Raw genomic sequence first — 16,563 nt, 5'->3', positions numbered from 1 at the left:
TTGTGGGGCGAGGAGAATGGTTGGGGGATGACAGGGAATTGGATGGAGGGCCTGGGTCTGTGTATGAGGGAGAGGGGGACGAGGAGAGGAGACAGTGAGTATAAGTGTAAGCCAGACCAAGTGGGAAGTTAGAGAGGAAATGCAAGGTGAGGCAGGTAGGGGCACCTGCCTCCTCCCTCCTCTACTTCCCCCACTACGATTCAGATCCTGGAACCTCCCTTCTTTCCCATCCCTCCGTTCTCCCCAGATCCTGGAACCTACCCCAACCCTCTGTCTTTCTTCCTCCTCAATTCCAAAACTTCTCTCCTTCTCCTCCCTCTCCCCCATTCTAGATCTTCCCCCTTCTTCCATCTTTCCCATCTCCATTCCTCCCCCACCCTTGTCCTCTCTCCCCCACTCCCTGCTCCCCCTTCATCCCTTTCCTTTCCTTTTCACACTCTTCCCTTCTCCTCACCCCATTCCTGGTCCTGTTCCCTTCCTCTTTCTATTCCTTGTCCTCTCGACCTCCTCGTACTTAAGATCTCTCCCCTTACTGATTCTGGAGATCCCTTTTCCTCACACAAACACCACCCAAAAAAATGAAATACAGACAAGGTTGGAAAAGTACTTTATTTTTATAATGTAAAATAAAAAAAATGGGAATGTTTGCTTTTCTGCTTCAGAATTTTCTATTTTTTTTTTGTTTGCCATGGATTCTACCCCCTTAGACATTCTGCTCCCCGTTGCCTGACCTTACCAGGGGGTAGGGGTTGGTGCAGCAGCACTAAGCGTGCTTGAGGGGTAAAAATCCTAAAGCTGTCACTACACCAGAAGAGGAGATAGCCACCGTCACTAAGAAACAGGAACGTGGTTGCTAAGGGAGGATTTTCTGAGATTTTCTGGGGAAGGCGAGGGTATGAAGGAAACTGTTGGAGGGAGGGAAGGGTAGAAGGGAAGAAAGCTGTGCAAAGCAGGAAGCTCTGAACATTAGAAGGGCAGTGAGAGAATGGAAAAACTGAAAGAACAGGGGGCAAGGAAGAGGCAGAGTATAAAAGGCCGGAATCATAAATAAGAAGGGAGGCAGAAAAAGGGGCAAAATTGCAATTAAATATTTCTTGGGGCGGGAGTGGGGAACTCGATGGGCTGGTTTTCCGCAGATTATACAGAGCTGTTCTAGATCCCCAGTCTGCCACTAGTACAGGGGGATATCTATAATTCAGATTATGTAAAAAGACACCAAGCAATAGTGGATTCATGCACATGTAAAGCTGAACACCATACAATCAAGAAAAACTTTGCTTTTTTTTTTTTTTTAAACTACATAAAGTGCTTTGATAAACTCAGCCTGTCAAATGTAATGTGGCCAAATGCCCTACACACTCATTTGATAAGCTACTCTGCAGCTTCGCTTTTTATAGCAATCTGCCTTTACAGGTCTAATTCAATATTCTTTGAGATATGTTTCCCTTAGTGGCGATGTCCCAAATGGTTAAACTTTTAATCAACAGCTGAAATGCTTTTATAGCTTCCTAAAAAAAAAAAAAAAAAAAAAGAGAAAAGAAAAGACTGCATGTGAGTGTTTCTGACAGTCGAAGCAAATGTTCATCTGCTCTTTCAGGAAAAATGAATTCTTGTAACTAGACTGGCAGCGAAGCATAACAGTGAGAGCACAGAGCTATGAGGTTGGAGAGCTCAGGTCACTTTCTCCTTCTATCACGGACTAATGACCTTAAGTAAGCCATTTGACCTTTCTCTGTCCAGGCAACACTATAAACCCTTGGGGAATTATTTTGTACCTCTCTGCGAACGGTGACTGTGTTCGATAAATGCAAATGAATATTAATGGCATACTGAACGGAACACCTAGCTGATAGATATGAAATCATCCAGAACTGAAGTCTGGATTTTAACATTTTATTTCCTGCTTTAATAATCGAGAATGAATCTGGACACGAAGGCTTTGTAGAAGCCTGCCTTTACAATCTAGACGTCCTTTAAATTAAACTGGATGGCGATGATTACTTTACTTTCATCCCATAGCTTAGCACAGTGCAGGAGAACTATTAAAAGGCGGCTTACGCTGGGGGAATCGAGGAGGATTGTCGTTGACATCAGTCAGAGTGATGTTCACCGCAGTGGTCCCGGATAATCCTCCCATCTGGCCACCCATGTCTTTGGCCTGGATAACAACCTGGTAATGTTCCCTGTTTTCTCTGTTCATGTTTGGCAAAGCAGTCCTAATGATGCCTTTAAAAAAAAACAACAAAACACCTGTTGGACATCTCTGAAATCAAACGCTACAGACACAAACATTACGACTTCCCCAGTCCTTCCCTTCCTCCTCCATTCCCCCCCCCCCCCCCGTCTGCTCACACATATGCACACAGAAACTGACAGGGATGTGCCTACATGCAGACACAGCAAGATTATCAGTTGGCTCCATGACAGCAGGACTGATTTTGTCCTTTACTTCATTTTATCCATGGACTTCAGAAAAACTGGAGCTACAAGTCCCTAGATGTATGGGTGAAAACCCCAACTGTCTTTGCCTCTTTGGGTAACACAGAATTAGTTGGTAACCCTAACAAGCATGCATAGCGATACCATATTATGTGCCTTTAATGCTCAATGCTATGTATCACAAAACATTGGATTGGATTTTCATAGGAGTTCCTTTTTATAATTAAGGCCCATTATCTATATAGATCACTCAAATATATTATCTCCATGAAAGCAGTATAATTCTTTTATTTCTCTCCAGTGCATGTCATTACATAATATTTTTTGCAAATAATGGTAAAAACAAAGCAGTTTATATTGGAACTAAATTATGTAACATACTGTTTCTTGAAGAAATGTTCAGGTTAATAATTTGTGAGTTACCCAGATAAACCATGATGTTTTAAATCCCCGCTTTTCTAACTGTATACATTTTAGCCAGGTAAATCATGTACCAGGATAAAATTTATCCAGATACGGGGGAACATTCTAGAAGGGCCAACATTATCCAGCTAACTTAGTACCTGATTCACTAAGAGTTTTTCTCATAGACACAAAATGGGAGAAAAGCCTTAATGAATCTGGCTCTCAGCCAGATATCTTGGATATTCAAAGTTATCTGATTAAGGGGGTCATTTATCAAAGTGCTATATGATGCATGACACAGCTAATGTGATCTGGATAATTTAGGCCTAGATTTATCAAAATGCACTAAATATTGCATACAATAGGAAAAGGGATGTGCTCTCTTGTGAAGATTTAATGACATTCGGAGTGAGGAAACTCACCCAAAGATGAGACTTGTGCAATGTTCTCTCAACCTAGCTTGATGGACTCTCTACCTGGGTAACATCAAGCTAGGTTGAGAGAACATTGTTCTGTTCGTACACCTCACTTTTAATGTCAAAGGGGCCTTTAACCCCCTACACTAATACCTAAACCTCACCTCAAGTTACTAGGTGGGCCTCCCATAGAGATATAAATACCTATCTAGCATGAGGGCATTACAGCTAGGCTCTCTCTCTCTCATATGCAATATTTAGTGCATTTTGATAAATCCAGGCCTTAGTTGTGTCAAACAGCAGTCCTAAAGTTATTTGGATAAACTTACCTGGATACCTTTGGGTTTGTCCAGGTATATTCAGTAGAATGTGTACTCGAGTATATTTATCAAGATATCTTTGTTATGCTCCTGCCCACAAGAAGCGTGTGCAGGTTCTTAACTCTCACAGCCACAGCCAGCCGGGCTGCTGACGCTGCTTCTTTCTCCCTGAATCAGCTGGGGCCGTTTCCACAGCTGCTGCCATGTGGTCTGCTCCTCGGCTGCTGTCTCTGCCTTTCCCCGACGTGCTGCTGCGATCCCGGGACCTTCAGCGAGCAGGCCGTCTCTCCCAGTGCCTGCTTTAGCCCGGGTCCTTGCCCAGCAGGGAAGCCGTCCCTGCCGGTGCCTGCAGTCTCTCCCAGTTCCCTGCAGCCAGCACTTCTCTCTGCCGGTGCCTACAGCTCTCTACTCTCCCTGCAGTCTTACCTCTCCTCCTGGGGCTGTCCTCACGGCATGGAGCCGTTCCTGCAGTGGGCCCTTCCCCCGCAGCCAGCCTTGCCTCTCTCTGCTTCTGTCCGTGCAGCTGGGAGCTGCTCCAGTGACCTGCCTTCACCCAGCTCCAGTCCAGGGCTGCTCCGCGGCTTCCTTGGGCCCTCCACGTGGCTGAGGATGCCACCAGCTGCCAGCTCTTCTCTCCAGCCTCCTAGGGCGCGAGCGCGCGCTTCTCTGCTTCTCTTCAAGGGCCAGCCAGGTGTGGCCCCCTGCTGACCCCTCCCTGGGCGTTGTCCACTTCAGCCCTACTAAAGGGCTCAGCTTTCAGTGTATCTTTGCCTTCGCAAGGAGTTGGTCACTCCTGAGTTCCTCGTTCCAGGAGATGCCTTGTATTCCAGCCTTCTGCAAGGTCCAGTGTTCCATGTTTCCTGTTGAAGCTTCTTGTCAAGTTGTTCCAGTCCTGATGTCTGCCTGCTGTTCCAGTCTCAAGGTCTGTCTCTTGTTCCAGTCCTGATGTTCCTGATGTCCATGTTCCAGCCCAGAGGTGTGTCTCCTATTCCAGTATATGTGTTCCAGTCCTGATGTTCCAGATATCCTTGTTCCTGATCCTGATGCCTAAACCTGCCTTGTGCTGCCAGGAGAGCAGCGTATATCCTTGCCTTGTGCTGCCAGGAGAGCAGCGTACCTGCTTCCTCTTTCCTGTGCTCTCCCGCTCTCTGCGTGGTCCGCGACCAGCCTTCCAGGGCTGTGTAGGGCGCGCATGGGACAGGGTGGTCCGCGACTCAGTCCCGCGGGTGGCCTGAGTAGGGCGCCCTGAGGGTCAGTGCCCATGTCTTCCTCGTTCCTGACTCCACCTCTGTGCATCCAGTACCTTGACCTGAGTCCTCGTCTTGCCTGCGTCCATGTCTATGCATACTGCACCCTGTTCCTGAAGTCCACGTCTATGCCTGAGTCCACGTCTAAGGATCCTGCATCTATGCCTGAGTCCACGTCTATGGATCCTGCACCTCATCCTGAGTCCACGTCTACGCCTGAGTCTACTTCATTCCTGAGTCTCGTCTGAATCCATGTTCCAGTCTTCGCTGCCCTGGCCTCCATCCGGCCTGCCGCTTCGTGCCGTACCCTGCGGCAGGTCCGAAAGGGCTGGGAACGGTCGGAGGACTGTTCACAAGACCAACATTGCGTTGTTGGGTCTTCCGAAGCGCGCAGGTCCAGAGGAGGGCCTATCAGCCAGTCTTCACTCCAGCCCTGCCCCCGTCCAGCCCATGCTCGGGCATGCCACGCCTCCCACGGCACTTCTTCAGAGCCTCTGGGGTCGAGCCGTGGCCCAAGGACACACATCACCCAGGAGTGGGATCGCTCTCCTAGCGCTCCACAACAATCTTACCCAGTGAAACCATAGCTGAACAACAATCTCTTTATGTTTAATGGTTTTTATTGTGCAGTGAAAACTATACAGATCCTGCGGAGCGATAACTCTGCAACTCCACAGGAATTTACAACACAGATACTTGACTGCTTTTACATTTTGATCCCAGAATCATGGTACCCTCAGTTGAAACCCCCCCTCCCATTTCCATCCCCTTCCCCCCCCCCCCCCCCCCCTCTCCCTTCTCCAAGTTTTCTCACCCAAGGCAAAAATAATCTGCTATGAAACTCCTTAAGGAAACCTAAATATCACATATTATTGATATTATTATTATTATTTATCATACTGTTTAGAAATAGATACATTTTGGTCTTTAATATTACATATCAAAAAGGAAAGCATCTTATATAGGGTAATATTGCTCATAATAGCTTACAACTCACCTAAATTGTTCTTAAACTTAAGAAAAAAATCTTTAGCTGTGTGAGCATAAAAATAAATGTAAATGAGATTCTGACCTGTTTCAGGCTCCACAGAGAAATATGGCTGTCCCTGAAGTATACTGTAGATGACTTTGGCACTGTTCCCATAGGAAGGGTCATCAGCATCTGCAGCTGCGACTTGCACCACAAAGGTACCTGAAGTATCCAAATTCAGATTAGTTCTACATTGTAACAGAAGAAGAAACAAATGCACTGATCTTCATTCATGCACAGAAAACCCCAATTTTATTTCAGAAGATATTGACTTCTTTATCTAGATGTCCAGACATCTAGATATTCAAAATATAGCAAACTGTTCAAGCTGGAATCTGAGCATTGCTTGGGTCTAGCTACAGTTCATTCAGTCGTGTACAGTACCAAATTTAATAAATAAATATAGAATTCAATAGAATTTAGAACATAGAATACAAAACAATGAAATCACTATAACAGAGTTTGCTAACATTTGTTATTAGTACAGGGTATAATAATTGAAGCTTTATTAAAGCCTGCAGATGTTTCACCTTAAAGTCAATGTGCTATTTTTTTTAAAGGTAATGTCATCTTGCTAAGTGATATCTGCTGAACAGTAGAAGTTCAGAGGCTACATCTGGAATCCCATTTAGCTGCAGCCCATCTCCAGTATTACTAAATATGGAAAATAGGGCCAGGTTTAGTGAACAGCTGACTAATTGCTGTTTTTCAGAACTGTGGTAACTTTGAGTTGATCTTTAGTCTTAGGCATTATTTCACAGTCTCATTGACTGCTCTGGCTGCTGTTATCCTCAAATTCAGTCACTTTCTATATGTTTCAGATGCATCATATTATTGACTGGATAAATTTATGTGAATAATATTATGCAATAAAAATCTATGATCTAGTAACCTTTAAGGGTTAGAAGATCAAATGCACAGACAGCTTAGCTCATAAAACTTTAGGAAATCAATTTCTCTAGTAGATCATGTTATTTTATTATTATCTAGCATTGATTCCTTCCTTTCTAAATTGGATCTTAGCTTTTTCTTATATTAGCAGTAAAGGAAATCTTCGAGGCTCATGAGAAGTGGCACAATATGACCGCTAAATAGCTTGCTTTAGCACCCCTCTCCCCAGCATTAGTCAGAAGGACAGGGAACAATGGGGCTGATATCATTCATCCATCCACAATACTAGATCAAACTGTTGGCAGGAGTATGTGAAAGCATACACACTTCAGTTCCTTAGTCTCTTTTCACTCATCCCTTGGCATCAGCAAGCATCTCCTTCTCTCTAGCATACCCATCCAGTGAGCAAAGCAGGGCACCCACTGGATAGAGGAAGAAAGAGAATTTTGGTGGGAACTGTATGCAAGTGACTACAATAACTGATCAGTAGATCATGGGCAATCAGTGCCCAGAAGGGTCCAGGCAAGAACCTAATTTTCCCGTAGATCAAATCACCTTACTCTGTTACCTTGCTGCATTCCCCACCCTCTCTCTGTCAGCTAGTGAATCAGGGATTTCAAAATGTCCACCAAGCTAACTTCCTACAAGAGTCAAGGTAGAACAAAGGGCAACCATGCTGTAGCCAGAAGAGGCTAAGAGGTGGCACACAAAAACCACCATCACACTCAGCCTGCCTGAGCTTTGGCAGAATAGTGTGCTGTCAGAAAAGACACATGCCACCAGAACTATGGCACGGAGCCCAGGCGTAGGCTACAGACTAGGGATGTGCAGGCAAAAAGTTTTCGGTGAAACGTTGATACGTTGAAGGTGAGGGTCGATTCCGTTCAATATGGAAGTATGGAGAAATCCATAAGTTGTGGATCTGTCCATACGTTTCCCAGTTCCCTAAATAAAAATTTAACCCCCCACCACCCTCCTTAATCCCCCCCCCAAGACTTACCAAAACTCCCTGGTGGTCCAGCGGGGAATCAGGAAGCCATCCCTGCACTCCTTTGCGATTTCCTCACGGCGCCGAAAGCCTGTGTCACAGGGGCTGCCCGTGCCATTGGCCAGCCCCTGTCACATGGTCACGGCGCCATCTTGTGCTTCTACCATGTGACAGGTAGGTCATGTGGCAGGAGGTCGCTCCGGGACCCCGGCTGGACCGAACCGGAACTTTTGGCCAGCTTGGGGGGGCCTCCTGACCCCCCCAAGCTGGCCAAAAGTTCCGGTTGGGTCCAACGGGGGTCCGGGAGCAGAGGCGCGGAGGAGCACGTGACGCCGACGTCACGCCGACGTCACGTGCTCCTCCGCACCTCCGCCCCGGACCCCCATTGGACCGAACCGGAACTTTTGGCCAGCTTGGGAGGGGGTCAGGAGGCCCCCCAAGCTGGCCAAAAGTTCCGGTTGGGTCCAACGGGGGTCCCGGAGCGACCTCCTGCCACATGACCTACCTGTCACGTGGTAGGAGCACAAGATGGCGCCGTGACCATGTGACAGGGGCTGTCCAATGGCACGGGCAGCCCCTGTGACACAGGCTATCGGCGCCGTGAGGAAATCGCAAAGGAGTGCAGGGATGGCTTCCTGACTCCCCGCTGGACCACCAGGGAGTTTTGGTAAGTCTTGGGGGGGTCAGGAGGGTGGGGGGTTTAAGTGTTTATTTAGGTTCAACGTATTCAACATAGCTATGTTGAATAAGTTGGAACTCGCGATGCGTTTCTCCTCAAACCTTTTTTTTCTCTTTTAAAATATAAGTTGCGTTTTACATATGCGTTCAAAATGAATGCACACCCCTACTACATACTCTGTGCCTGAGAGTAGGAGATTTGGCAGGTGCCAGACTGTAGCAGGAATAATGGGATTGGAGACTGAACAGCTTCTGCAGCAGGTGTGGGAAGGAGAACCCTCAGTATAGCTCTGAGTTGGTGAGGGGCTAGCTGCAGGGCAACTGTGCCCCACAATCTCTCTAAGAAAACATCAGCTTGGCCATCAGCAGTATGAGCCAATCCAGCAGAATCCTTGAACAGAGTGAATAAAAATAGGAAAATAGAGGAGCAACTAACAATCAATGTCAGCAGTGAGGGTGAGTGCCATGATTTGATTAAAGACATGCAAAATGTTTTGTACCATACCTAGGTTGCCTCTTTAGAAACACTTACAGTTTAAAAAGAAATGACAGCTGGGCTAGGGAGACTAAGTGGCTCACTAAATTTAAGATAATGGTGGAGTGCTTGAATAAGAAAAGTGCATAGAAGAGGTGAACAAGGGCAACATGAATGATGGTAGCTCTAATTCTAGTGCCAATAATGAATCTGCATACAGTGATGTGTTGCAAAGTAGCTGTAACGAGAAAACAAAATGTAATGGACATGCCTTAACTGGGGGTGCAGGCCCTAGAGGCAGATGATTACCTCAAGGGAGCCTCTAGGGTGCCAGCACCCTGCACAATAGTACCTCTCAGCTTTCATCTCCAACATAAGGGTAAAAGGAAGATTTGAAAGAGGAAGTACGCAGATATATTTTCACAACTTCTTAGAGAGCAACAGGAGGTTGGAGGTAGGGTTTTGAGAAAGAAGACATAAGACTTTTAATTCTGGTTTTAATAGGGAGTTTATTCTTCCTCTGATTGGGACTTCTGTCATTGCTGGAGGTCCCTTGGGAAATTGTAAAGTCTGTGTAAAGGTTGGATGTCTACCACAATCTTTACAAATATTTTTGGTATCTCTACTGCTTTGACCATTGTCACTGCATTACATTCCTCCAATTTAGTGAGGGCGGATGCCTTCTTGTTCTGGATAAGAGAGAACAACTGTTTTTTCTTTCCTGCTTCCATAAAAACAAGTGATTCTGTGTAGATTTTAAGTTTAAAGTTAGGGAGCAAAAGACTGTTTCCTTTTAGTTAACTTAAGTTTACAGAGTAGCAGCCCAAAACCTGGGCTGAAGAGTTTTAGGGAATAAAGAGAGTAATTTCCAGCTCATAACCACTGACTGGTAATACATCTCTAGTAATTTTTGAAGTTAATAACCTTGCCTATCTGTCAAATTAGAGAAGGAGTGCATACCCAGCTGCTCTCATCACCAGGAGGAGAGAGGAGAATCTGTGCTACCAATCTGGATGCCTACAAACAGCAAACTGCAGAGGAGGTGCCCTCAGGGTACAGGGGAAAAGGATAGGAGAAAACAGAAGACTTCAAAGTCATGCAATGGATCCCAGGCATTGTGAAGGGGAACCCAACAGTCTGAGAGGAATACCCTATGCTTACAGGTTCATCCAAGGAGGATTCATACTCTATCAAAGAATAAAGGATGGGCACTGAGGGAAAGATTATGGGACCACAGATTCACGGATTTACTATTTTGAATTTCCTTATATATATTATTTGAGAGAGACTTCTACCAAGTGCCACATTTTCATGCTTGAAATATATCATCAGTAAATTTATGTTAGAAAACCCTCTCAGTGTCCGGCTTCATTACTGACACTCTGAAGAGGACTGTACAGTTAAAGTCCAGAGAGTAGGAGATTTATCTTTTAAACTTATGGAAAAGCTTCCAACCAGGGAAAAAAGAAAAAGGAGACAGTCACAGTAGTAACAGAAACTTAGCCCCGGTACTGAGTGTGCCCTGTGACTCTTTAAAGATTATCCGAGTTCGGGGGTTACACTAGTCAAGATAACCCCAGGATAATCTGAAAATGCGGGATCTAAATCAGATTGAATTGTATGGTTTCTTCTTTATGGCCTTAATTTGTATTCATTATAAAGACGTTAATTCCTAGGGTTACTGGACCCGAGAACAATGTGAAGCTGTCAGTAGTTTATACAGGAATTGTACCCCCGGTATCATACCAGAGCTAGCTGCTGCTGGGCAAGCCAAGCATTCATGAAGCTGATGGAGGATCCAGAGTCAATCATTGCTTCCATTTAAATTCCTCTTTCCCTTCACAACGATCAGACTAGGACTACTACGTGGGAGGGTTGTGTGCCTGGTAATCCCAGAGATTTTGGAGGGCTTTATGCCTCCGTTCCTGCTGTAAACTCTTTCCAGTTTCCTGGACTGGAAGGGAAGATGCCCACTAGTGAGCAGGCTGCCCACAATCGACACAGGCATTCCTTGCAGAGTAAGTTTTTGGCTGCTGGCAGTTGCTATTTGATACTGTCCACCGGAATAGGTTTGAAGGGATCTTGGTTCTATTAAAGATTATTTACTCCCAGTTAGCAGTGTATACTCATGCATATTCATTGTGGATATCCTGAAAACCAGGCCTGTCTGTGGCACTCTAGGACCAGAGTTGTCTCCCCTGGTCTAAGGGCTTGAGTTACTATGAGTTTTCTTCTATTCTGTATCTATGTGAAAAAAACCCAACCCAAGTTTAGTAAATCAGATCCTAAGGCTATACTTGAGGTAACAGAAGGTTTGCTCAAAGTCAAAAGGAGCATCAGCAGGATTTAAATGCTAGCTTCTCAGCCTGCTACACTAACCACTAAGCTTTTCCTCCACTTCCTATATAGCATATTGTGATAAGTTGGGAACTCTCACCCCCCCCCCCCCCATAAATCTGTAGGAAGAAAAGCTCAGAATTCCACTAAACCACAGAGGTCTACAAGACCAGCAGTGTCCCCTCATATAGATCCTATCAACCTATAGTTCTAGTACCTGATAGAATGCTGAGAAAAGGGGAAGCAAGTTGCCCCAGATGAGAGGTATATAGAAAGCCTGGCAGAGGAAATCCCAGAGCAATGAGACAAGGTGTAGAAATCTCAGTTCCTGAAGAGACTAACACACCCAGGGAAAAATGGGGCTCTGAGGATGGGTTTCTCTGAGATAAGGGTGGGCGGAGAGTCCAAGCTCACTTGGGAGAAGAGTGAGAACATCATTTGGATGCAGGCCAGGCACTACCGGGTGTGGAAACCATGCAATTGCATAGGGCAGCAGATGAAGCTCAACAAAGAGAAAGCAGTGAGAAACCCACGTGGCCGCAGATGGACTCCATCCCACCAGAGGCAGAAAAAAAAGAGAGATCTGCACCCCGGCTGAAGAAGTTGAAGCTCATTTTGCGGCTCCTTCCTGTGGTAGTGAACAGTGCGAGTACTTCCTGTATGCTCATCTTGTGCCTCACATAAAACTTTTCAGAAACTGAATCTATAACTATTAAGCTCTTCAATGGGAAACCAGGCTTAGAAGAGGTACAAGGATAAACATGATATTACATTTTAAAAAGGCAAACATAAAGTTTATGCATATAACTTGCTGGCTGAAATACACCAGGATAGAGATGTTGGAGGAAAATAGGAAGTACAGCACTTAAAGATTTTTTCAGGGTGTCAAGAAGTATTCATGTGCATCCAAGCAAATATGAAGACAAAAAGATAGTTCCCATGTGGATTAATTAAGAAGCCATGAAACATAATATACAAATGGAGCTCCTTTATGATAATAGAAGGAAAAGAGGCACAGGGAACTTTAAAAAAAATTGCAGAGCATGAATAGTAACCTGAAGTAGAAAGGTGTTGTAGGTCTAAAATTACCAAGGGGAAAAATATTGCCTAACCAACCCCCAGAACTTCTTTTCGGTATATTAATTGCACAAAAATGATGAGGAATGTTGTTATAGGTCTTTGTTGGTTTTTTTTTTTTTGGGTGGGGGGAGGGGGCAGGGAGGCGGGAGAGAGAAGGAAAATAAAAGCTTAATGGAGAGAAGAGACATTCAGAATGTTTTTCTCATTTATTTATTTATGGGAGAAATACAGCTTGAGGAAGGAACTGTACCAACTGAACTAGACTCAAATATAAAAGCAAAATCAGGTTATGCATAATGGAGGACAGGTAATGGAAGAACTTACAATGCTGACCCATTGGCTCAGTGGCAGCACTTTGCAGTACAAAGTTCAGCCCTTGGGCCTGGCTTCTTCTCAGGCCAGACAAGGTCATGGATACTGGGGAAGTAGGGGAAGAGTGTCCCTCACTATTGATGCCCATTTGCTAGATTCAGTTTTCTCTTACACTGGGTGATGAAGGAAGTAATGGTCTGTGGCCCCATGGCTGGCAACTCTAACAATGTGACTTCTGAGAGGAGGAGTCATTAACCCTTTTAATGCCAGTTTCTAGGCTGCAGAACACTTCTACAGCCATGAAGAATCCCTAGAACAGAGCAATTTAATCTACAGTATTACTTTTAGGCTAATAATGTTCAGGTCTTTGTGATGATAATCTAAGGCAAAACGTCTGCCCTCATTACAAATATGAATGTTTGGTTAAAATCCGGAATTGGTTCACCAGTAATAAACTCAGGTTAAATCCAATAAAACCTGAGCTTTTGTTTGTGGGTGGCTCACTGGATCATTTAGAGAAAGAAAACCTGAGCTAAAGTTAGTGGAAGCTATTGTTCTGGCTCAACTATCGGATTTTACTAATATCAAATTCTAGCCCCTCACCAATATCGGCTCTGCAAGTTTTCAAAACTCTCATTGTGTCGCTGTTTGACACTATGAGAAGAGGTTTGGATAGCAGAATCTATTATGTCCTTATCTCCATCAAAGTCTCAGCCGTGTTTGATATGTTGGACCATAAGATACTACTGAACCAGCTGAGAGAATGTGGTGTTGCCAGCTCTGTTTTGGATTGGTTTACATCACAGCCTTCTGAACATTTGCAAAAGATCAGAACAGGCACCGAACAATCCTGATGGTCCTCTGTGAAAACAGGAGTCCCACAGGGCTCAGCTTTATCAGCCATGCTGATTAATATTTATTTGGTACCCTTTTCCATAATTCTTTCCACCTTCTGTGAAGGTTATAAAATCTATGTAGATGATATCCATTTTTTCATCTGTGTAACACCCTCATGGAATGGCTCTGTCAAACTCTTCCAGCTTTACATGTCCACTATTACTAAATGGCTTTTTTTCTCACAAACTCTCTTTAAACATGTCTAAAACAGAATTTGTTCTAATGCAGAGACCCCATACAAAATCACAACCTTGTCCAATAAAAATTGATAATATAACTTACATGCCTCAGCTTTGTAACTATAGTCATGATATCTAGCTTGACTCAAATTTATCTTTTTCTTCTCACATCAAAGTTGTAATTCACTCAGGGTTTTTTTTAAATTGAGAGTGTTATGCCAATTAAAACATTTTTAGAGCATTCTGACCTTAATACAATTGGGCAGGCGTGTATTTTACCGATCTTGGATTACAATGCCATTTACAGTATATTCACCTCTCTTCATCTACTACAAAACCATTGCAGTTACTCAAAATACAGCTACCTGTTTGATTTCTGGCAAATCCCACAGAAAGCATATTACACCTACTCTGCAAGACCTTCATTGTTGCCAATCTCCTACAGGATTCAATAGAAAACTTGTCTTATGGTTTTTAAATTGATTAACAGTGATACCTCTCCCTAGTCAAATGCTTTGCTTTGATTGTACTGGCCTACTTGAGCTCTGAGGTCCTCACAGAAGGGCCTTCTGGACATTCCCTTAGTGAAAGAGGCATGGCTGATCTTAACAAGAGATGGTGCTTTTTCAGTGGTCACCTCCACACTATGGAATTCACTTCCAGTGGATCTGCATCTGACAGAATGCATGCAAATATTTAAAGTAATGTTAAAAACTTACTTTAGAAAGGCCTATCAGTAAATACTTAGAGGCTTTTTGCTTCCTTTTACACCATATTTTATTATGCTTAGTTTTATTGACAGGTTATTTATTGTCATTTGTTCTGTTTTATTATCATTTTACTGTTTACCTTATGTATCTTATTTTAACTTTGTATGAATGTATCTGTGTACATCGCTTAGACCCTTTGGCAATTAATAAATTCAATGAAAGATAAAGGTTGCAGAAGCTAGGTATCTTATAAATGTGTAAATTAAAAATGCTTTTGCAGCTATCCTCAGTAGTGAAGAAATATTTCATTTTCAGTGATCAAGGCAGATAAAATTATATGTCAAATTTTTCAGATCTGGCCACTTTTAGTCATGCATTTGTTACATCCCATATACATTACAGTAACATATTATATGTTGGTCTCCTGCAAAAATCTCAAAACCATCTTCAGCGTGTAGAAAATGCCACAGCCTGGCTACTGTCCAGCTATAGTTATAGAGACCACATTAGCCCAGACATTCATCAATTGCATTGGATACCAATCTCATTCTGAGCCTAGTTCAATGCCTTTCAGATATTTTATAGGCCAGTGCCCTTGTTACCTAAAATATTGACTCAAATACTATTAACCTACCTGCTCCTTCATGTCTGGAAATGAAGCACTTCTCCAAATTCCAGTGGTTAAGGAGCCCAGATTAGCTAGAGAACTTGCAAGCCAGCCTTCTTTTCTGGTATCCCTATGCCCAAAGGAAGAAAGTTTCTGATGACCTCTGGGCTGTTCCCTGTTTGATGCGGTGTTGGCTCTTTTCTCAGGCTTTTCTTGTTAATTCTTAAGTCTGTTCTGGTAACCCCCAGACTCTTGTGACAGATTTTTGGCCGACTCATTTATTTCCAACAATTGCCACTCTAGATTGTTGTCTGATTGATTTTTTTCATCTGCCTTATTTTCTGTGGGTCTTAGTCCCTATTTATTGACTTTTCTCATTTAGTCCAGCATCATTTGCATATGTGTTTATCTCCTTTGAGCTTCTAGGGTTTGTACCTACCTGTCTGGATTTTTATATGTTGGTTCAGGGTGTTTTTTTGGGTTAAGGCAAACTCCTGATTTAGGTTTTAGTTATGCTGGGGTATTGTTCCCAAGATTGTTTTTCGGAGATTTGTTAATATAATAAGTTTAGATTATTGAGATGCAGTTAATGACCAGTTACTATTCTGTTACTTATATATTTTGCTGCAGCTATTTATAGTTAGTTATTTCTCTAATTGCTTCTGTATTAGAGACATTTTACAATTCTGATTGGATTTTATCTTGTTGTTCTGTTAATAATTATTGTAAATTCACTTATTCCTTTACCTCGCTCTAAGCCAGGGTTTCCCAAACCTATCCTGGGAACCGAATGACCAGTTGGGTTTTCAGGTATCCACAATGAATATGAATGAGACAAATTTGTATATCATGGAGGTTCAGAATATGAAAATTTAAGTATCTCATGCATATTCTCTGTGGATATCCTGAAAATCTGACTGGCTGTGGGATCCCCAGAACAAGTTTGGGAAGACTGCTCTGGGCACTTTATAATGGAGCATGTTGGAAACATTTTACAAATGAATAAGTAAAACATATTTAAATAGAATGGCAAGCTAAAAAATGAAAATAAATAAATAAATAAACAAATAGATAAATAAATAAATAAATAAATAAATAAATAATAGGATAAAATCCTGGGTCATTGCAAATGAAATCTCATGGCACCAAAGCTACTAAATGGGACATTTCTGAATGACTTGGAAGACCAAAAAAAAAAAAAAGCAAAAGGATACAACAGAGTCACAGATGAAAAGAGGAAAGAAATTCAGCATGTAAAAGTTAATAAGGGAATCAATTAGTGTTGTGCAGATTTCCTCTGGACTAGAAAAGCACAGGTCTAATCTCTATTTTCAAGAAAGGTTTTCAATGAGAATCATGCAAGCACAGACTGTTTATCATAACATTAATGTCAGACAAAATGCTAGCAGTTATTACAAAAGGAGTGTTGTGTGTTGGAGAGGCCTCCTGGGGCTTCTCGGGAGCCCTGTGTTGAATTATTAGATAAGAACAAAGAGACTCTCTCACAATTTAGAGCAGAGCTGCTGAAAGCCTTATATGAAAGAAGACTGCA

The 16,563-nt window shown here is 43.2% G+C and overlaps 1 protein-coding gene across 1 annotated transcript in view; it reads right to left on the bottom strand.

The window, feature by feature from the left end:
• Positions 1-16,563, bottom strand: part of LOC115084999 (cadherin-10-like) — a 433,942-nt gene that overhangs the window by 178,414 nt on the left and 238,965 nt on the right. Inside the window, 2 exon segments of the mRNA XM_029590505.1 lie at positions 2,059-2,226; positions 5,900-6,019. Coding sequence (XP_029446365.1) covers positions 2,059-2,226; positions 5,900-6,019 — 288 coding nt within the window.

The sequence above is a fragment of the Rhinatrema bivittatum genome, chromosome 2, assembly GCF_901001135.1.
Source record: "Rhinatrema bivittatum chromosome 2, aRhiBiv1.1, whole genome shotgun sequence".
Lineage (NCBI taxonomy): Eukaryota > Metazoa > Chordata > Amphibia > Gymnophiona > Rhinatrematidae > Rhinatrema > Rhinatrema bivittatum.
The sequence above is the reverse complement of the archived record's forward strand: the minus strand, read 5'-3'. Positions and strand labels throughout refer to the sequence as shown.